General features: G+C 45.3%; 1 protein-coding gene across 3 annotated transcripts in view; it reads left to right on the top strand.

Moving 5' to 3' along the window:
• Nucleotides 1–17,173, top strand: part of AVL9 (AVL9 cell migration associated) — a 41,148-nt gene extending 23,975 nt beyond the window's left edge. The window contains exons 13-16 of one of the 3 annotated variants that reach the window (XM_053661790.1): nucleotides 310–427; nucleotides 3,081–3,134; nucleotides 3,632–3,720; nucleotides 17,047–17,173. In XM_053661790.1, coding sequence (XP_053517765.1) covers nucleotides 310–427; nucleotides 3,081–3,134; nucleotides 3,632–3,720; nucleotides 17,047–17,093 — 308 coding nt within the window. In that variant the 3' untranslated portion in view covers nucleotides 17,094–17,173. Of the gene's footprint in view, nucleotides 1–309; nucleotides 428–3,080; nucleotides 3,135–3,631; nucleotides 3,721–5,815; nucleotides 7,570–17,046 lie in introns of those variants that run through there. The other 2 variants (XM_037126489.2, XM_037126490.2) reach the window with 2 other exon arrangements.
• The last annotated feature ends 5,077 nt before the right edge of the window (nucleotides 17,174–22,250 follow it).

The raw sequence follows: 22,250 nt of genomic DNA, 5'->3' as shown, positions 1-22,250 counted from the left end.
TGAGGGGCACGTGTTCCTAACCACGGTCATGTTCTGAATTGTGTAAGAGGTCTGCTTTCATTAGGGAAAAGTCACTTGTTACCCCTCAGACAGAGAAGTTCTGAGTGATTAAACCGACTTGCCAAAGGCCACACAGGTTCTAAACAGGATGTTTGGAGTTGGATGCAAGTTTCTGACAGCTGGTAGACCACCTTCCCCACAAACCGGGGAAGGAGGGGTAGAGCTGTCCTTTACTCTTTTTTTGTTTGTACACCTCCACACCCCTGACTGGCTACAGTCCAGCTCCCCTTTCATGCATTTACTTGACAGATAACGAAAAGATGCTTGCAGACTATGGGACAACCTTTGTGATGGCATGGAAGAACACTCACAACTACAGAGTCTGGAACAGCAACAGGCATCCAGCCCTGGCCAAGATCAATCCGAAGTAAGCACACTCTCGGAAGGTGACAGATAGAACCCAAAATGCCTCATTTACTCCCAAGCCCCGAGACAAAGGACATCCTCCTTTAACTTGGACGGCATTGTGGATATCTTCAGGGATCTCCTGAAGTAGATGATAAAAGTCTTGCAAATGCAGAGAAGCTGCTGAAAACTGTTTCACAACAGTTTTCACAAAAAGCGTGAAGCAGCTTTGGGAGCCCGGATGCTTCTCCCGGCCCTCGGGGAGGTTCAGACGGGGGGGGGTGCAGGGGGCAGAGCGGGCTTCTCCCCCTCCCCCGGGCCTGCACTGTGGCAGATGGTCCAACAAGGCAGAAATAAGCCCTGCTTAAACTGGAAACATGTAGTACGATAAACTGAAGTTGATGTTTGAACTCCTAGATATGTGGTCAAGCCTAGCTTCCACGTCAGAATCTAAAATTCAACAAAATTTAATTCCTGTCACAATATTGAATGTTGACTGCACAGAGACGGCGGCAGCAAAGACATTTCAGCGTGCCGCGGAGAGGAGCCGTCCTGAAATAATGCCGTCTGTGTGTGAGGGGAGCCGAGCAGAGCCTCAGGGGATCAATTGATACAGTGTGCACAGGCTGGGACCTTATTTTTTCTAAATTAAAAGTTAAAATGTTTGGTTTTTTAGGATACAAGTACACACTGAATGTTTTCCCTTGTATTTTAAACTTTTACTTCTTGGTAGGAACTGGACACAAATCCACTTGGTCCTGACCTGCCATCTTATTGGGAAGCTGGGGTTAACTTAGCTGGCCCGGGGGCACGGTGTCAGCCCTGCTGGACAGGAGATGCCCCCAACGCAGAACAGGGAGGTGGTGGAGCAGGGTTTGGGAGAATGTGTCTGTTAAACTTTATATCATCTATCAGAAAAATTACTGGGTTCCGCACCAATTTTGGTGAATTTAGTCTTCCTACTGAACTATACCAGAAACCTGTGTTGCCATTTGAATGTGGTGAAAACACAGAAAATTAAAAGGCAAAAACATTAATAGTATTAAATGAAAGGGCTCAGGTTCAAAGTGTTCTCCCTCGCTAACCACAGGCTCTGGGGTCTGGAGGGTGATGAAGGGAAACAGATGGGAGTTTGTCTGCCAGCGGCATCACTGTGGCTGCGCTGGGGTGGGGTGGGGCCCGCCGTGATGGTCCATGGCACGGCACAGGGGGGCTGTCTCCCACTGTGGCCCCAGTGACCCGGTGAGGTCATTATCCAGTCAGACATCTGCTGCCATGCCTTTAACCTGAACCAGCTCTGCAGATGTTATTCCAAGTCCATAAGAGGCTTAACTGGAATAGGTTTGTGAAGTTTGTAAAATAGTACTTTTTTTTTTATTTTATTTTTTTAATACTTTTTAAAGTGTGTAAAAAAGTTGAGATTATTTAGACTGAAGAGGAAGCTGAAGAAGGACCTGAAATACATGTGTAGGGAAATTGTGCAGCTATGCCAATCAGCAGAGTTTCAGAGTTTTCCCCATATTCAAAACAGGAAATGATAGTCTTCGACTGTCACCAGGGTCTCTAATTTGGAAATATCGCGAACTACCTGTGAGCTGAGATCTGTACACCCTTTCTTCCACTCCACAAGGTCAGGGAAGGCCATCCTCACTGCCCTGAATGAGAGCAGGTCCATTTCATCCTTCAAACACAGCTTTTCCAGGAATATCAAGAATGATTCAGTAATCTCCAGAAGATAAGAGAGGAGGCTATCGATATGCTTCCTGTGGACAAGAAAGAAATTTGTCATTTGAAAAGCCATCAGTAGCATCTTGATGTTTTTATGACCTGCTATAGTTTTCACAAGGGTCACTTACTGGGTCAGACATCGACTGAGAGCCACCTGGGGGTGCAATAAGAATATGGGTGTTTGTGGAATCCTTTTATAGTGTGACTTGGGTGAAGGTGCCTGGCTTTATATATATACTTTTTGCCTTTTGTCTGTTTTGAAGACCTGCATTATTTTTTATTTTTAAAAGATTTTATTTCTCTTTAGAGGGGAAGGGAAGGAGAGTGGGAGAGAAATATCAATGTATGGTTGCTTCTCATGCGTCTCCTGCTGGGAGCTGGCCTAGAACCCAGGCACGTGCCCTGACTGGGAATAGAACCGCGATACTCTGGTTCGCAGGCCTGCACTCAATCCACTGAGCTACACCAGCCAGGTTGAAGACCTGCATTTTGAGTTGCTTTTCTAAAAGAAAGTTCAGATTTCACTAATCTGTCTACAGATCTTTGTATGGCCAACAGCACATGTAGAAGTCAGCCAGAATCAAGGTGAAGTCCATGCCAGGGCCCAAGTCACTAACTCTAACCCTGACTGCCCTGGGAGCTTTTTAAAAAATGCTGATGCCTGGGCCCCACCCCTGACCACATAAATCAGCATTGCTAAAACAGCCCCCACCCACCCTAGGAAAAATACCTAGTTCACCCCGGAGGAAATAAACTCAGGAAGGCTCCCCCTAGTGCCAGCGGAGAGCTGCGATCGAAGCCCCGAGGACACAGGTTCTGAGTGAGGACACAGGTTCTGAGTGCCACCAGGCCGACCTGCGGGTCTGCGGACACTCCCATGCGACTCCTGTGCTTCTCGGCTGCACTGGTGAAACACTCACAGTGTAAACTCAAACTCTGTTTTACAGCCACCCTTTTCAAGGCCAGTACTCGGTGTCAGACATGAAGTTAAGATTCTCACAGTGAGTATTTCAGGAAAATACTAGGAAAATTCTTACATTTGAATGCATGCCATGTGTTCCATTGCTAATTGGGAATTGTTTTTCTCCCCTTGATAGACTTGAGCTTCAAATAGCAACCAAACATGTGCATGACAGTCTCTGGCTCAGCAGTGTGTGCATTTCAAAGCGAAAACACTGCTGTTCCCTGAGGAAGGGTGTGAACTAATAACGGGATCTGCCATTTTTATTCCTGCTGAAGTCACTTCAGCAGATCCTGACTGGTGGGCGGTGACCATGCATCCTTAAGTCCTTAGGGCTTTAGGGTTCATCTGCACGTTCTTTTAGTATTTCCTGAAGTTCACATGCTGAAAGGTTAGCAAATGAATTGCTACATAACAAATAATGAATAATTTAGCTGCTTTTCTCAATAATTCCCATTTGGAGGTGGTTATAGAGTGGTGTGTTTCGGGGAAAGAAATTGTTTTAAATTGTATTTAACGCTTCTTTCTTTCACTCAGTTCTGTTCAAAACAGTGAACGTGGCAAAAAAATTGGCAGCGTCATGGTCACCACCAGCCGGAATGTCGTGCAAACGGGAAAAGCTGTTGGTAAGGCACAGCGTCAGCCCGGGCCCGGTGGCATCACAGCACGTCCCTTCTCTTGTTTGCATGTGTTATTGATAACAGTGTAAAGTCGGAGAGATCTGTGCATCCCGTAGTAATGCAAGATAATTCCCGTAGTTGAATACAGAGGTTTGCCTGCTGGTTGTTTTTTTCATTTTTATCTTGTTTAAAGAAAATGTGGCACCAGATAGTATCAAAGCTGAGCAAATATTGCCACATCTGATGGGGAGTGACAGTTTTCTGAAGAGTTCGCAGTTTTCCAAAGGATTCGGGCTTTGCCAGAATCTTCCCCCAACTCCCATTATTCATAAATAACAGTGAGAGGACGTGACTAAGATATTACAGGAGTTAAAAGGACAATACGGGAATATCGTAAATAACTCCATGCCAACTTTTTGACAACCTAGGTAAAATACACAGATTCTTTGAAAGACTCCATTGCCAAAACTGAGTCAATAATGAATAGAAAATCTGAATAAATTGAATTACCTTTATATAAACTCTTTCAAAAAGTCTTGGAAGAGGTAATGACCCCTGACTCGTTCAGTGAGGCCTAGGTCCCCTGCTACCAAAGCCAGGCAAGTGGTCTGTGCTGTGTGGACTCGTGCACTCATCTATTTTAACTTAAAATTTTGAAGATTGCTTCATGTCCATTCTAAAGAAAGTTCTTTATACCTTCTTTTCTATATTTTTGCCTTTTAATGTTAATTTTAAGTTTTTAAAGACTTTATTTATTTTTAGAGAGCGGGGGAGAGAGGGAGGGAGAAAAACATCTATGCGTGGTTGCCTCTCGCACGCCCCCTACTGGTGACCTTGCCCTCAACCCAGGCATGTGCCCTGACTGGGAATCGAACCAGCAGCCTTTTGGTTCACAGGCCAGCACTCAATCCACTGAGCCACAGCAGCCAGAGCATACCTTTTAATTTTTATATAATTACAAACTTAAAGAAATAGTGCAAGACTTTACAAGGCATTCTTCATTATCTCGGATTCACCAATTATTTACATATGCTTTGTCTCATCAACATGTAAAAACAGGACCCATCTCTTTACGTAGCTCCTGAGAGAAGCCACCTAACCCTTATCAAACAGGAGCCCCCAGCTGGGTGATCTCCGCACAGGGGCCCTTGTAGCTCAAACACCTGACTCCCGCCCGAGAGATGGGCAGGGTGGGAGCCTGCTCTGCAGACTCATCTTGGAAGACGGATGTGGAGTGCACAGCCCTGTCACTAGGTTCGCATTGTTACCAGGGAACGGAACATGGAATAGGAGCATTTTCTTCCACACAGCGTTACACGTTTGGCTTGTTTTTAATAGAAAATTCCACTTCATCAGAGGGATATGATCCATTTGTCACTGAATTTTTAATGATGCTGCAGCTGATATATAAATTCTAAGGTCCACTCTCCCATCCGAGTACTAACCAGGCCCGACCCTGCTTAGCATCTGAGATCAGACAAGATCGGGCGCGTTCAGGGTGGTGTGGCCATAGACTACAGTCCATTCTCTTCCATACTCCCTTCTCTAGGAATAGTGGGAGCATGTGATGTAGTTTAATAATTCCACTTTAGCATCAGCTTCTGAGATAATGTCTTCAGAACAACACAGACCGGAGGCAGAGAGAACTCTGTGTGTCTTCACTCAGTGCAACGTCGTTTTGGATGACAAGCACGAACTTCCATAGAGCAGCCCAGCGCTCTTCCCTGTGTGTGGTTTTCAGTCATCAGCTTAGGTTCAGAGCACAGGGAGCACAGAGGACTTGGTCAGCTCTCCAAGCGGTTCTGATGCAGAACCAGTGCCGAGACCCACTGGCCAAGCACGGCAGGTGCTACCAAGAGAGTTTGCCAAGTACCTCAATGCTCACAAGCTAGCAGGCTCTTACACCCAGAAATGGTTCGGTTTCCTATTAGACTTTCCTGTGCAAAGAGATTGTTTTGAAACTAGAAATTTAAATGGCATTTTAGTAACTGTTGACATATCGATGTCACCATAAGTTAATGTGTTCTTTAGCATTGGTCTCTCTGTCTCTTGACAAATGCGAAGGCATTTTTCCTCTAGATCTTCCCTTCTTCCTTTCCAGGCCAGTCGGTGGGAGGAGCTCTCTCCAGCGCAAAGACGGCCATGTCTTCATGGCTTTCCACCTTTGCCAGCTCCACCGCCCAGAGCCTCCCCGAGCCACCAGGCGGGAAGCCCTGAGCAAGGCACCCAGAGGCCGCAGCTGCTTTCTTAGGGCTGAGTGTCACCTGTCTGTCTGCTGCTCTTTGACTGCTCCTCCTCCTCAGCCATGGGTCCACAACAGGGGACCGATACGTTGGACTGTTTACATGGACGGTCACCCTCTGTCCAAGTGAATGTCAAGGACACTGAAGAAATGAACCCGCAGCCACTGCAGGGATGGCCGTCCAGGTTGCCGAACTCTTCTGTTTGGGTCTGAGCCCGATTAAAACACACAATGTCCCTTCTAGTGATATTTCAAGTTCTGATGGTCTATATTTGTTTACGTTAGGGACATTTTCACTTGTGTAAATTTTGTTCTGTTTTGCTGTTTGAATAGGTGGATAGTTACTGTAATTTATTGTGTTAAATTGTTATATTAGTATTTTAGTTTCTCTAAAGTTGGGCCTAACGTGCTTATAAAGTTAAGGGGGCACACAATCAAACCCTTAGTTGTTATTTTGCAGAGTTATATAATGATTTTTTTGGTGGTGGTGGTATGTGGTTTTCTACTCACAAACTATCGATTAACTTCCTCCCGGAAATGTGAATGTCATAGGTGGTGGTTCTGAGGAAGCAGCGTTTGGTTTTCTGTTTCACTTCTTTCCCAGTCCTAAACGCTTGCTCTGCAGCATCAAGTCTGTCTGCTTTTTCCTTCTCTTCTCCTCGTTCAGGTAGGCGTGCGGAGGAGTGGCGGAGTGCCGGGTACGCAGTATTGGAGCGGTTGAACGTGACCGCATACTTAGGGCAGGACTTTGGAAGACCTGGGTGTGAGCTTTGTCAGCTGTAGTTATGTCACAGTCTTTTACAAGCATTTTTAATCCAGAGTTTGTGCCTTCTATTTCTTCTTTTAAGTGGTTTTCCATTGGGTGTGTACAGACCTCCAGGGTTTTTCTTAGTCTTATCTATACTTCAGAAAGCTTTTTAAGGCACCTGGCTTCCCCACTTCCCTGATAGAAAATCTTCCCCTACTCACCCCCATCTAAAAGTATTTTTAAAAGTAAGGCAAGATGATCTGTAAATATTACATAGAAATCCCATCTTAGCTCACATGTAGGAAAGCAGTAAGACAAGAAAACCACAGCCATGACATCAGTCGTGTTTCATGGAAGGTGTCTGGTTTCATGTCAGACAGCTGCACGCGTGTGTCTCCTGAAGACGTTGACACAGCTGGACCTCACATCTGCCAGGCTCAGCTCACGTTTGCTTTTCATGGGCCATGGGAAGGGTGTCTCAGGGAGTCCGTACAGGAGAACGACTGCTTCAATACACACACGGAGTGAGTGTGATGTACGTATGCTATAGATGGTATTGGGAAAATGAGGGTCCTAATTAGGGCTATATTTGATTTATCCCCTTAGGAAATGTTTATATAACATACATCTTTTTAGGACATGTGAAGTGGTCATATGGACATAATCTAAGTATCTCTAAATATTCCAGTTTGCATTTCAACACAAGTCCAGCAAATCTAAAAGCATCCTTCCATTTGAGCATAACAACTCCGGTGATGGTGGAAGGAGACATGATTTGGGGTAGTCACCACAGTATGATACACAGGTGATGTGTTATAGAATTGTACACCTGAAACCTATATAATTTTATTAACCAATGTCACCCCAATAAATTCAATGAAAATTAACATTTTACATTTAAAATAAATAAATATAAACAGTGTTCCTTTTTTTTTAAGAAATTCAGTGATAAATTAAAAGGCTTATTGTGAAAACTCCATTGATTCCACTTCTGCCAGGAAAGTTAATCTCAGGAAATACTACTTGAAGAGAAGTAATACCAAACGAACCTTTAAAGGGACTTGTTACCTCTCAGCTGCCAGAGAGCCGCGGTGCAGGAGCACTGCGAGGGGCCGACGGGCGGCCGCTGGGCGTCCTGTGTTTGGTATGGTTTATGTGACTAGGGTCGGCTCCCAGCTGTCACCTCTCAGAAGCAGCCTGGTCTGCACTTTGGAATCCCACTGAAATACAGGTACCACGTGGAACCCAACTCTGCTTTAGGATCACGTGTTCCCCATTCTAATACTCACCTGTAACAAACTCTCTATTAATATTTCCCATTAAGAGTTCAGAGCAGTCACTTCACTGGCTTTCAGCACGAAATGAATGTTTCAGAAGATAGAACTTCTGTCACAGAAATGGTCAGAGGACCCCAACTCTCTTGCCTTTGGGTTCCTGGAGGTGTGGGGTTTCAGGGATCAGAGGCTGTGATGTTGGTGGCGGGGTCCCGGGAGAGCTGGCCCAGGGGAAGGCAGGAAGCCAGGTCGTGCGGCCTGTGGGTCTTTGTGCTTCAGGCTCCTGTCCCAGGCCCCCACCAGGGGCCAGACCAGCAGCAGCAGGCCCCTTCAGGCACTGGCTCCGTGAGCCACGTGAGCCAACACCAGGCCAACTTCGGACACATCGCCGGTAAAGGTGTGCACTGGCAAAGCATGCTCTGGCGCTTTAGTGTCTAAGAGCTGAGGGTTTGTAAGCAGGCCTGGGGAATGAGGGTCGGCCAGGCCTTTTCAAGGTGCACCAAGGACACAGGCCACATCTGTCGCTTGGTGGTGGCCTACTGTTTGTCCAGGTGACTTAGAAGTAGTGTTTGGAAAGAGTCCCTGGCATACTGTCATTCCTAGGAGGCCCTGTAAGGACAATGACGTAGGTAAAGAAAAAAGGAGTTAAAGCTACTGTGTCTTGGACTGGGTGAGTAGAAAATGTTGCATGTCAGAGTAAGGCTTAAGAGTTGTTTTGCGTTTGGTTCATATCATCAGTGTGAATAGTCTGTCCCTGAACCATCAGTGGCTTATTAGCCACCAAGCTTTCAAACAAGGCCACTCCTTTGTGCTTTAAGAAACATGACGGCAATATCCTTGGGCAGCAAAGCAGGCCATCTGATGTGGTTTCTCAGCCTTCTCTTGCTTTCGGTGTTTGATGTTAGCATTGAATTTGGGGAAGGATGGGGGTAGGAATGATTTCCTTTGTCATTTGGAAAGGCAAGCAGAAAGCAAATTAGGAAGGAAGAAGACATGAGAAGTCATTGTCAGGCCGAGGAGCAAGGCACCTAAAAACCTAAATGGAAGAAGTGCTTTGTGAGCAGTGTTTAATATGATGGAGGTTGTCAGGATCCTTTTACAAAGAAGTTCGCATATGAATCTGCTAGTTACAAGTTTAAGTGAAGCTGAAACATTATCTTCCTGGCAGGCAGGTTTTGGTTTGCTTTTGTGGAAGCTGCAGTCCTTGGTCCTTCCCCTACCCCCGCCTCCACACCTCCCTCTGGGCCAGGGATGCATTTGGGAGCCTTCCACTCTCACAGAAGCCAGTGGCCAGATCCTGAGTGTCAAGAACTCGTCTCTGCTTCAGCAGTTTGGGAAAGCAGCCTGTTTGATGGTGGCTGCTAAGTGTGGCCTGTTATTTTATCAGGGATTTGACTGGGACTGGAAATGGCAGCAACATTTTCATGATCTGATTCTCTGACCAGAGGTGGCTCGGTGTTCAGGGACTCCCACCCATCCTGTGGTAGGGAACACAGCCCTAGTTTCTAGAAAATGACGGTCATTCCATGTAGTGCAATGTGCCACTAGGAGTTTTTTCATTCCAAGCCTTTGAACTTTGATTCAGAACCTTGGAATTGTCTTTAAATAATTCCCAACATTCCATCAAGGACAAAGAAGAGGAATGTGCATCTTTATTTTTTTTGTGTAAATACGTTTGCACACGTGACTTCCTGCTTTCATATATGAAGAAGAATGGAGCTCCCTTGTACGGTGTCACCAAAAGTATAAATATCATGCGCATATAAGGGGCTGGATATATTTTGTAAAATAATACATTTGTATTTCTGTGCTGTTCCAACTTTACCTTTTTACTTACATTAATTAAAGAGATAGAATCTATATATTTAAGTCGTGTACATGGGACACCATTTAGATGTTTTCCAATCTTCATCCGCTTCTCATACACACATAGGATGCTGCTCACATTTGTGTGTGTGCAGTGCAAACATTTGGACATTTCGGTGAGGTACTGAGCCAGAAAAGGTCATTGAAGTTTTTCAAGAGCTCCTGTGCTTAGACAATACTTTGTTTTCTTGAGACATTAATAATTGACAGCTGGAAAAACAGGATCGAGACTTACGGTGTTCAGGGCACTCAGTCATTTGTTCCTCAATTTCGGAAGCATTTGATTAACAGGTTGGTCAAGGCATTTAGCGGTTAGAAAAATAATTTAAATATTTGAGATTAAAGGCTTCCCATAAGCCCTTTCTAAGGAAGTCTAGCTTAGAAACCTTAGAGAGTTTTCCTAAAGAAGGTTCGCTTTGGCGCATGTTTTGATCAGGAAGGTTGTTTCTCTTTGCTCTAGTGAATTTTATCATTTATACCAGTTCTCTGTTTCTGCTGTCATTTGTTTAAAAAGAATGTTAAAATTATAAATCATGTCTAATCACACCGAATTGTAAAATTCCTACTGTATCTTTATTTTATAAAGAAAAATAAGAATAAAGTTACCTGTCTGTGCTGCCTACATTTGTGCTTGCCCTGTCTCCTGAGAAGTCCCTTTCACGGTGTCAATGTGGTTTCTGGCAGTTTCCTAAGAAAGCAGCTCCCAGAATGACCCAGAGGACTCCGGGCTGATCTTATCTCTCATTCCCACACGGCTCATGGAGGTACCTCTGTTTTCAAGCTGGTGGCCCCGCAGGCAGCACTCCCTCATTTGTGAGCGGCCCCTGGACTAGAGAGGTTCATAATAGCCCTTTGCTGTTTCCTTGACAGCTGGCACATTTTCACATGTGAGTCTAGGTGCCATGCTTGTGTACAAAACAGAAGCTTTGTGCTGTGTTTCACAGAAGAAGCAGACTTCATTGTCCCCTGGGGAGGCATGTTCCCTTGAGTCCAGGGTTCAGTTGGAGGGGCCAGTGTTCTCTGACACAGACTGTTGACACCATAGAGCTGAAGGGGTGACTGGGGGCAAGAGAGCTTGGCACTGTGGGCATCCCATTTTCGGAGGACCTAATATTTGACAGCCGTTCAGTTCCCTCTGCCTGCTTGCTAACATGTCCCAGTGCCATTTCTTTCTAGCTTCACTTACAGCATTTCCAGTGTGCTATGCCTGAACGACTGGTTCCCTGTTTGCGCTGCTCCCTACCTGCTACACCCAGATTCATCTCCCTGAAACACGAGGGCGTTTTTAATGTTCACTGCACTGTAACCCTCAGTGTCTCTAGCTGTTTCCAGCTGTCTCCAAATGCCTAAACCAGGCACTCTGGGGTCACCACACAGTCACCCATGTCCCATTAGCTTACTCTGCTGATACCTGGCCTCCACAAGCCCCCTGGCCATCTGACACCTCTGCTGTGACTCTATCTTCCAACCCTCTGGTTGTCAGACAAGCATTATTAAGAGAACCTGTAACAGACACTAATCAGAAACCCAGTTCCAGCCTCTCTTCCTCATGAGGGTCTCCCCCAGGGCTACTTCAGGTCCTTTCCATAGCACTTGAACTAAGCCTTGATGGAGCATTTCATACATAAGTGCTCCCCAGTCTTGGAGAATTGCAATTAGTAGAAAAGAAAGGGGATGGGCAACTTAAGTGTGAAAAACACAGAAGAGAGCAAGAAACTCACTAAAATGAAGGTCAAGGAACCACTCGTGCAACCATGACCAGGTAACAAATGGCATATTGCCAGCACCTGAAAAGCCTTGCCCCTGTGTCTCTCCCAGGTCAGACTCTCTAGAAGTATGTGGTACTTAGCATTTTAAGAAAGTTTTTATTTGAAATCCTTCGAAGATGGTGAAGTAAGTGGAAGCTACACTAACTTCCTCCCAGGACCGAACTGGATTTACAACTAAATTATAGGAAAACCATCCTGAATAACCAACACCACCAACTAGAGAGAAACCACAGACAGACGGAAGAAGCTACTTCAATACAATGAGACTGGTAGGGACTGCAGAGGAGGCATAAGAGGACTGGCTGGCTCCCATGGGCAGCAGCTGAAGTGCTAGAAGGATATTTCAGTGGCTGGGGGCTTCCCCCTGAGAAGTATGGAGCTCTAGCTGGGTTCCTCAGCCTATAGCACCAGAACCAGGAAAGGAACCAAAATAACATGGCTGTGAAAAGCAGCAGGGTTTCTGTCCAACAGGGAGAGATGACAGGAGACACAGAGAGCTCTTTAAGGGCCAATGCACAAAATTCCATTTGCAGCCACTTACCATGCGCTCTGGCAAAGGGAGGGCAGAGTGGACTAGATGCTTGAGGAAAGTCTCTCTCGGGTTGGTGGCTCTGGGGAAAGAAGTGAAGGAACAGCCACCAGGGTGCCTGTGCTGAGTCATTCCCCATACTGCAGGAGCCATCTCCCTCAGGCAGAGCACTCCTCTCTGAATGGCATCAGTCTGACAGGAAGCAACAGCCCCACCTGCAGGAATTACTCTGCCCCTCCTTGTGGTGCTTAAACCCCACTGCTGAAGAGTACAGCTGGAAGATATGCACTGATTAACCCTACAGAAAGCCTGCCTGAAGAGGCAGATCCCCCAGGCCTGGTGCAATCAAAGCTGGTCTTTTTGCACAGCCTGCTTCTTTCTGCACACAAACAGGCCCAGCAGAGGGAGACACAAGGTGTGCTCCAAACAGCTTGCTCAGAGCCAGTCACAGGCGGGGTTTGACTTAGACCTGCACCAGAGTCTTGCAGATCTACCCATTACATAGAAACAAATACAAAGAGGTAACCAAAATGGGAAAACAAAGAAACAGGCCCCAAATGAAAGAACAAAATTATCCAGAAGAACTAGATGAAGTGGAGGCAAACAATTTATCAGAGTTTAGAGTAATGATTATAAGGATAATCAACAGCATGGAAAAGACATAGAAGCCATTAAGAGAATCAATCAGAAATAAAGCAATATCTGAAATAATATAGTGGAAGGAATAAACAGTAGGTTAGATGAAGCAGAGGACTGAGTCAGTAAAGGCAGAAAAAAACACCCAATCAGAGCAGCAAAAAGAAAAAAGTTAAAAAATGAGGCAAGCATAAGAAACCTTTGGAACAACATGAAACATAACAACATCCACATATTGGGAATACCAGAAGGAGAAGAGAATGAGTAAGGGATTGAGAACCTATTTGAAGAAATAATGACTGAGCACTGACTGGTGTGGCTCAGTGGACTGAGTGCCAGCCTGTGAACTGAGGGTTGCTGCTTTGATTCCCAGTCAGGGTACATGCCTGGATTGTAGGTCATGTCCCCAGTTGTGAGAGGGAACAAATCAATGTGTCTTGTACACATCAATGTTTCTCACCCTCTCTTTCTCCCTCCTTTCCCCTCTCTCTAAAAATAAATACATAAAATCTTTAAAAATTAAGAAAAAGAGAAAGAATGACTGAACACTTCTCCAATTTGTTGAAGGAAAAAGTCGCACAAGCTCAGGAAGTGCAGAGAATCCCAAACAAGATGGGCCAAAAGAAGCCTACACCAAGACACGTCATAATTAAAATGGCAAAGCATAAAGACAAGGAGACAGTGCTGAAAGCAGCAAGGGAAAAGCAGTTAGTTAACTACGAGGGAGCACCAATTAGACTGTCATCTGATTTCTCAACAGAATAATTTCAGGCCAGAAGGGGTGGCATGAAATATCCAAGGTGATGAAAAGCAAGAACCTACAACCAAGACTACTTAACCCAGCAAAGGTACCATTTAAAATCAAAGGAGAGCCCTGGCTGGTGTAGCTCAGTGGATTGGGCGCGCAGGCCTCTGAACCAGAGGGTCGCAGTTTGATTCCCAGTCAGGGCACATGCCTGGGTTGCAGGCCAGTTCCCAGCGGGGGACCCACAGGAGGCAACCATACATTGATGTTCTCTCCTTCTCCCCTTCCCCCTCTAAAGATAAATAAATAAAATCTTTAAAATCAGAGGAGAAATAAGGAGCTTCACAGAGAAGAAAAACGTAAAGGAGTTTGTTAACACTGAACTAGTACTACGACAATGTTAAAGGGCTGTCTTTAAGAACTAGAAGAGGCCCTGGCTGATGTAGCTCAGTGGATTGAGTGCAGACTGCGAATCAAAGGGTCACCGGTTTGATTCCCAGTCAGGGAACATACCTGTGTTGCAGGCCAGGTCCCCAGTGGGGGCCATGTGCAAGGCAACCACACATTGATGTTTCTCTCCCTTTCTTTCTCCCTCCCTTCCTCTCTCTCTAAAAATAAATAAAATTTAAATATATATATAAAGACTTAAACATTAGACCCCAAAACATAAAAACCCTAGAGGAAAATATAGCAAAATCTCATAGCAAAATTGTGGCAATATTTTATCAGATATATCTCCCCAGGCAAGGGAAACAAGAGAAAAAAACAAACAAATGGGACCACATCAAACTAAAAATTCTTTGCACAGCAAAGGAAAATGTCAACAAAATCAAAAAATAACACACAGAATGGGACAGCACATTTGCCACTACATCTGTTAAGGGGTTAATATCCAAAAATTATAAAGAACTTTCAAAACTCAACACCCAAAACACAACCCCATTAAAAATGGGTGAAGGGCCCTGGTTGGTGTAGCTCAGTGGATTGAGCACAGGCCTGTGAAGCAAAGGGTCACTGGTTCGATTCCCAGTCAGGGCACATGCCTGGGTTGCGGGCCAGGTCTCCAGTAGGGGACACATGAGAGGCAACCACACATTGATATTTCTCTCCCACACTTTTTCCTTCCCTTCCCCATTCTCTAAAAATAATAAATAAATAAAATCTTTTTTAAAAAAATGGATGAAGGACTTAAATAGATACTTCCCCAAAGAGGACATACAGATGGCCCCAGACATATGAAAATATGCTCAGCACCACTAGCCATCAGAGAGATGCAAATTAAAACCACAATGAGATATCACCTCATACTGGTCAGAATGGCCATCATTAATAAATCAACAACCAACAAGTGCTGGTTAGGGAGTGGAGAAAGGGGGACCCTAGTGCTGTGTTGGTGAGAGTGTATATTGGTGTAGCCACTGTGGAAAGCAGTATGGAAATACTTCAAAAAATTAAAAATGGATCTGCCTTTTGACCCAGCGATCCCACTTTTAGGGATATATCTGAAGGAACCCAAAACACCAATCTGAAAGAATACAAGCACCGCTATGTTCATTGCAGCATTATTTACAATTGCCAAGATATGGAAGCAGCCGAAGTGTCCATCAATAGCTGAGTGATAAAACAACTATGGGACATTTACACAATGGAAAACTACTCAACCATAAAAAGAAAAAAGTTTTACCCTTCGTGACAGTATGAATGCACCAGAGAACATTATTTTAAGTGAAATAAGCCAGTCAGGGAAAGACAAATACTATATGATTTCATGGACTCTGAAATACTATATGATTTCATGGATTACATGGACTCTGATGAACAAACTGAACTAACAAGCAAAATAGAGAAAGGCTCATAGGTAGAGAGCAGGCTGACAGCTAGTTGTGGGGAGACGTTAGGAGTGGAGGGACTGAGCAAAAAGGAAAAAGGACTCATGGACACGGACAACAGTGTGGTGGTTGCAGAGTGGAGGGAATATAAGGAGACTAAATGGTAATGGAAAAATATGATAAAAATAAAAATTTTTATGTATTGATCTGAGAGAGAGATATTTGTTGTTTCACTTACTTATGTGTTCATTGGTTGATGCTTGTATGAGCCCTGAGTGGTGATCAAACCTGCAACCTTGGTGTACCAGGACGATACTCTAACCAACTGGGCCACCAGATGGGGCGAGATAGTCATTTCTTTATAATTTTACTTCCTTCCTCTTGTGTTTGTGGTCCAAACAGCACAGTTAATTTTTTGTCTGTTTTTGAACTGGTATAAATGGAATTGCAGCATTTGTTTTACGTCTTTTCTGGTTAATTGGGGTTTTTAACAAATCATTCTCTTTCACGGCCCTGTCGCCCCACTCCACTGCGTACTCTACCGCGTGCACCCCACCTGCTGTAGGAGGCAGTAGCTGTTTCAGGTGGGGGCTCATGTGCAGAATATGCTGCTGTGAGCGCGCCAGAGTGCATGTCCCAGTCACCTGTGCGAATATGTACGTCTGGACATTCTCAGTTTATGCCAGCTTGCTTTTTCCTAGTGGTGCTACCATGGTCCCCTCCTACCAGTACGGCATCAGAAGGCCCTCGTTCCATATTGTCTCCCATGCTTTGGTCTCACCAGGAATTTAAAATTTGATGATCTGAAATGGTATCTCTCTGTGGGTTTTAATTTATATTTCCCCGAGTAGCAATAAGGTTGAATACTTTTTCATTTAGTCATCGACCATTTCGATTTCCACTTTTGTGAAATGCCTGTTCGAGCCTTGTACTCCAGCTTTTTATCAGGTTGTCAGTTTCTTATTTGTTTCAGTTTTTATTTTATGAGTATGTATAGATGTATTTTGGGGACCCTATGTTTTTGTCAGTTACATGTTTTGCATATATCTCATTCTGTGACTTCATTCTTGATGGTGTCTTTTGATGACTAGAGTTCTTAATGTAGTCAAATTTGTCTTTCTTTCTTTTTTTTAATATTCTATTTATCTTTAGAAGGGAAGGGAAGGAGAGAGGGAGAGAAACATCAATGTATGGTTGCCTTTCGTGCATCCCCTGCTGGGAACTGGCCTGCAGGGAACTGGTCTGCAACCCAGGTATGTGCCCTGACTGGGAATTGAACCACGACTGTCTGGTTTGCAGGCCCGCGCTCAATCCACTGACCTACACCAGCCAGGAGTCAAATTCGTCTTTCTTAATTAGAAGAAGTCAAATCTGTGTCTTATTTAAGAAACCCTTCTCTACCTCAAGTCATCGCAATATTCTCCATAATCTTCGAGTTTTTCAGTTTACCTTTCGCCTTTAGGACTTCATTCATCTGGAATTTTTTTTTTTAGGATGGTGTGGAATAGGGGTCAAATTTCTACTCCCCCCTGCCCCGCAATATGGATAGAAAGTTTGGGCACTTCATACAAAGATATTTTAATACCATAATATGGGAAGAGTAAAGGGTCAGGGTAAAGGAGAATCCCTTTAATCAAGTAATTAACTGGATTGTACTAGTTTAATTTATGCATATTGTTCTCATTTTGTTACAGGTTCTGTGCGAAGCTTTGCCTCAGTACTGGTTCATGGAGATGGATAAAAGAACCTATTTTTTTTTACTCTGAAGGGCTGATGGTCCCCAAGTCTAACAATTACATAAATGCCCAGTGTTTCAAGAACAGTCCCGGGCAGCCACAACCCCCAAGGACTGTTTGCACCAGGGACTCACACTGGCCTCAGAGGCCCAAGGTTCTCACTCGAGATGTGAACCTTAAGATGAACCCAAGTCCCTCACACTGAACTTTAAGCCCTGCCTGCCCCCAGTGAAGTACTTGGTACCTACTGTCTACATGCCTAGGAGGCGCCCCACACACAGTTCCCCTTGCTCGCTGTTCAGCAGGAGGAGGTGGAAAGTTACCATAGAGAGTGAAGAGGGCTGGCCAAGGGTAAGCCAGAGTGTGTGCAAGTACTTCATGGTCAACTTCTTTTTGACAGGGAGGAGTAGGTGTCTCTTCCCCTGAGAGACTAGAAGTCTAAGTACTAGTTTTCGGCGTGAAGCGGGTTGGGGAAGAGGCTGTAAAAGTGAAGGTCTTCAGGACCTAGGAGAGCAGCACAGGCAAAGACTCAGGCCGAGGCTGCTCTTTGGTGTGGCCCAAACCTGAATGGCAAGGAGGGATGAGCAAGAGATGAGGCTGGAAAAAATAAGGCCAAGTCAGGACAGGGGATTCCTGCTGGCCTGGACAGGGGGTATGGGCTTGACCTAAGGGCAAGAGACCCCTCAAGCAAGTAGCCAGTTGGGTGCTGCACTTGAGAAAGTTCATTCTGGGTTGGGGTCCCCTGCATTCGCATTGCCCTAAGCTGTAAATTCAGCAACGTTTCTCTGAACCCCACAAGCTACCCCTTTCCCTTCCTCGAGGGCCCAATCTCACAACTTTGCATGACTTGAAATCACAGGTGCCTCCAACAAAACTCAGCCCTCAGTCAAAAACCAGCCACCATGAGAACATGTTTTCCTTTGATTTTGCCAGAGGTTAGATGGGGCGGGTGCTGGTCAATGCGAGCAACTATACTGCAATCAGAGGTGATGCTGGGGGTAACCCAGAGGACCCTCTATTACTCTTTCTGGCAAAGTGGAGACACGTGCCACCAGGGCTGTGTCAATGTTTAAACTTCGGTAAAACTCACTTTTCTTCATGTAGTTTACAACCCGGAAGGCAGTACTGTGTACATTCAAAATGTCTGCTGGCAGAAAACACCTGAATATCCATTTATATTTGATCTAATCTGCGGGATTTTTTTTTCCCCTGTTACGCTTCACCAGAGGGAACACGTGCTGTTAGCTCTGGGGAAGGTCCAAGTAGGCCAGTGGAGAATTTGACAAGTGGCCTTTGCAGCTGCCCCTCCCTGCTGTGCCCTAGAAAACGGTCACCCAGCAGCACTTCCTAGAAACCGTGGCAAGGCGACGGCAGGTCCCATCCTTGGTGGCAGCAACCCTGAATGGCTGCTTTGTGCAAGCCTCGGTGCCCTCAATAGATCGCTCACACACACCCCCACCGCCTTCAAAATGGAAATTCCCAGGTAAAATGTTAACAGGTGAAGATGGAGAATGAGTGTGTCTTGTGTTTGTGTGTCCCTACTTTATGGTCATCTGAAAGCACCAGGCCAGCAGCACTGGAATTTTTAAATCTTACCTATTTTACAACCTTTCAAGTGTGTGTGTGTGTGTGTGTGTGTGTGTGTGTGTGTGTGTTTTGGAGTTTGTTTTTTTTCAGTGGTAGATCCCTCATCTTGATTTTGAATGCTGTCAGTTCTACCCCTTTGAACACCTGGGACTGAGTCCTGAGCAGTTTTCTTCTCTGGCCTTGTCGGAAGGGAAAGGTACGAGTCACTGCTCCTCTGGTTGGAAAACGTGTTATTGGTCTGGTTGACATTGTCAGGTTAAACCCTGCTGACTGTTCTCCCGAGAAGAGCAGGCCACGTCTCCGAAGCCTCTGTTACAACTTTGAGGGAACACGGTTTCCTATGCAGGCAGTGTTGTGTGTGGGCACCGTGTCCCAGTTCATGAAAGCCCTGAGAGCCAGAGTGTGCACGAAATGTAGTAAAAAGGTGCCAGAGAATGGAAATGCTCTGTCCGACAGGCAAGAGTAAATGTGTTACCTTATGACCTGACAGCTAAAACTGGAGTCCCCCTCAGCTGCACCTTCCCCAGGAGGAAGTGAACACACACTCAGGCACAAAACCCCTTATAGTGGGTGGGCTGCTCTCTGGGCCAGAAGACAGGAGACTTGCTCAAAATTTTTACATAAAGAAAGTGATGAGCCCTGGCTGGTGTGGCTCAGTAGATCGAGTGCCAGCCTGTGAACCAAAGGATTGCTCATTCAATTCCCAGTCAGGGCACATGCCTGGGTTGCAGGCCAGGTCACCAGTAGGGGGCACGCGAGAGGTAACCGCACATTGATGTTTCTCTCCATTTCTCCCTCCCTTCTCCTCTCTAAAAATAAATAAATAAAATCTCTAAAAAATAAAATAAAGCGATTAGTGTCTTGAGAGGTCCAGGAAAGTGTCATGCAGTCCTTTCAGCTGGAACAATCAGAGAAGGCTTACTGGAGGAGGTGGTATTTGTGCTGCTCCTTGAGTAAAGGTGGCAAGATTTTGTAGAAGTAGTAAAGATAGAGCAGCTTTTCATTCCATCCTAGGGGTGGGGGAATGGCCTGCGATGCAGGAGAGGAGTAAGTCAGAGTGACAAGGCTCTAGGAAGCAGTAAGAAGTGACGACAGTGGAGGACTAAGGAAGAAAGTAGTTTCCGAGGATGCTAAAGCCAGAAGGAAGCTGCAGAGCACAGAAACCCCAGGACATCGCTCCTGGTGAGAACGCCAGGATCAAGGGAGACTGAGGAGGGAGGAACCCTGTGGTAGATACAAGGAAGAAAAGAAGCCCCCAGAAGGGGCCATCTGTCTGCGGAAGACTGTGTGACAGGAGGTGGCTCCCTTCCCAGGTCAGGAACACAGAAGAGCATCCCTTCCATCAGGTAAGCTGGGAAGTTTTGGAAAGTGCAATCCACTTTATATCAACCTCTCAAACCAAAATATTTTGTAAAGAAACCTCAATTTCTTTTCTTCAGGGACCCAAAGACATTTGACCCACTTTCAAGCTGACAGATTTCAAGGCCAAGCAGTGTTAATTAAATCAACTATTTCACTTGATCTACATAGTTTACATGGGTGTGTGCATAGTTAAAATCAAGTCGCATGTGTAAGATGTATTTTAAAAATTTTAATTCTAAGAAAACCCAACCATTTAAAAATGTAGTTTATTTCTGAAGTTAGGAAGACACGGTCAATTGGGAAGAATATGGTTTATGTTTGTCAGCAATATTTTTCAAGAAAATGGCAAACCCCAGGAGGCTGGTGTGTCTGACAAGAAAAAATGACAAAAACCCACCTACATTCTCATTTCGCTACACTTCCTTTGTTAAAGAAGGTCCTTCGCATTTGCATTTGCTTGCATTTTATATTTTACAAGGTAGGACCCCATAAATTTGAGGTACCCAGCACCCACACTCATCACCTAACCTTTCTGAACCTTGGGTTGTCCTTGGTTGGGTGCAACGCGTTATGATGAACGTGTAGATCCACTGGCTTGTTCATTGGCCACCTTCCCCCACAGAATGTAAACAGGGGTTTTTGTCTGATATACTCACTGCTCTGTCGTTAGGGAACAGAGCGGTGCCTGGCACATAGTAAGCACTCAGAAAACATTGGTTGAACGGACAACAGTTCCGATTTGTAACTGGGGGAGAAGGGAGCAATTCCATGTAACTGGAAGACAGAGGGTCACAACTGGCAGGCAGAACAAAGAAGGAAGAGAAGTGTGTGTTCTTGGAGGAAGCAGGTACGGGAAAGGAAGGACAAGATTGGACATAAAAAGGAAGCGTGAACTTATGCATACTCACTCTGGCATTGTATCTGACACATGCTTAACTCTGACTACACACTTGCTATTCCTATTACTTTTAATTATATTAACAATTAAAAAGATCTGGACTATCAAATATGTAAGCTATAAAGGAAAACAATACAGTGAATGCTCACACCCCACTCAGGGTCATGTTTCTCATCCCTCTGGGTGAGGAAAGGGGCAGAAAGAGACAGGACATGTCGAGAGCGCACATCAGACTCTTCCCTTGGGCTCCCAGGCTATTCACTGCCTCAGTTTCCCTCATTTACTGGGAAATTTCTGTGTACAGAGAACCCCAAAAGGCCAAGGCAGAATACGGTCCTAGGTTGCTGTGTGACCTTGGGCAAGTTGAATAACAGACCTCTCTAAGCCAATGTCCTGAATGAAACAAGAGGTGGATCAAAAATTTCCAAATGCACTCTTTGACGGAAATGGCTCCAAAAAAGCCCCGTCCCAGATGAGGGAGTAAGGCCCCTCTGAGGGGAGAGGACAGCCCCACCTTGCCACCAGCACCTGAGCACTGACCGCTCCCTCCTGGTTGTGGGCCCTGTGACTCTGCGCCCTCTACCAAGCTCCCATACACCGGTGGGAGCTTTTTCCCCCTGGCGTTTGAATGTTAACACTTGTTTCACTGCCTTAAGAGATATGCATTTAAGAAGCTTGGTCAGTAAAGGAAGTGTGAACATTTTTATGGCCCTTACCTCCATCAGGAGAGCAACTAAGTCATTTTAAATGGATCTAACCCCATCCTGAGCCTGGCTGGCATTCCATTCCTTGGAACTGATATGAAGAAAATAATCCAAAAGGAAGAAAAAGCGATGTGCATGGAGTTCTTGGTCGTGGCATTTTTCTTTATACTGAATCCTGAGAAATCGAGACCAACCAACAGCCTAGGACTGAGTCATGAGACTCGAGTGTAATACAGGAAGTATGATGCTCTCTGTAATGCCAACCACTGTGGCAATCGCTGTGAAAACTGGGGCAATATGGAGAAAGGGGTACGCCACATGCAAACATGCAAAGGGAGGGTGGGGGTCCAGCGTGCTCCCCTCTGCATTTCTTCCTCCTCCTTCCTTTTAGTTTCTCCCACGTTGCAAAGAGAACACAGAAAAATGACTTGATTTATGGGGTCAACAATGCCACAATTTCCTTCTGCTTCTACTACTGTGCTGGGGAGGGGACAGCACCAAAGCACAAAGAGGCAGAGACGACACTGCATGTGAGTCAAGGCCTCGTGGGCCTGGAGCTAGGCCAGTACCTTTTCCTCCCCATAGGCCCAGAACATACCTCCATCACCACC

This window comes from Artibeus jamaicensis, unplaced genomic scaffold, assembly GCF_021234435.1.
Source record: "Artibeus jamaicensis isolate MK-2021 breed Jamaican fruit bat unplaced genomic scaffold, CSHL_Jam_final contig_1016, whole genome shotgun sequence".
Taxonomy (NCBI): Eukaryota; Metazoa; Chordata; class Mammalia; order Chiroptera; family Phyllostomidae; genus Artibeus; species Artibeus jamaicensis.
This window is presented reverse-complemented; position numbering and strand designations above follow the sequence as displayed.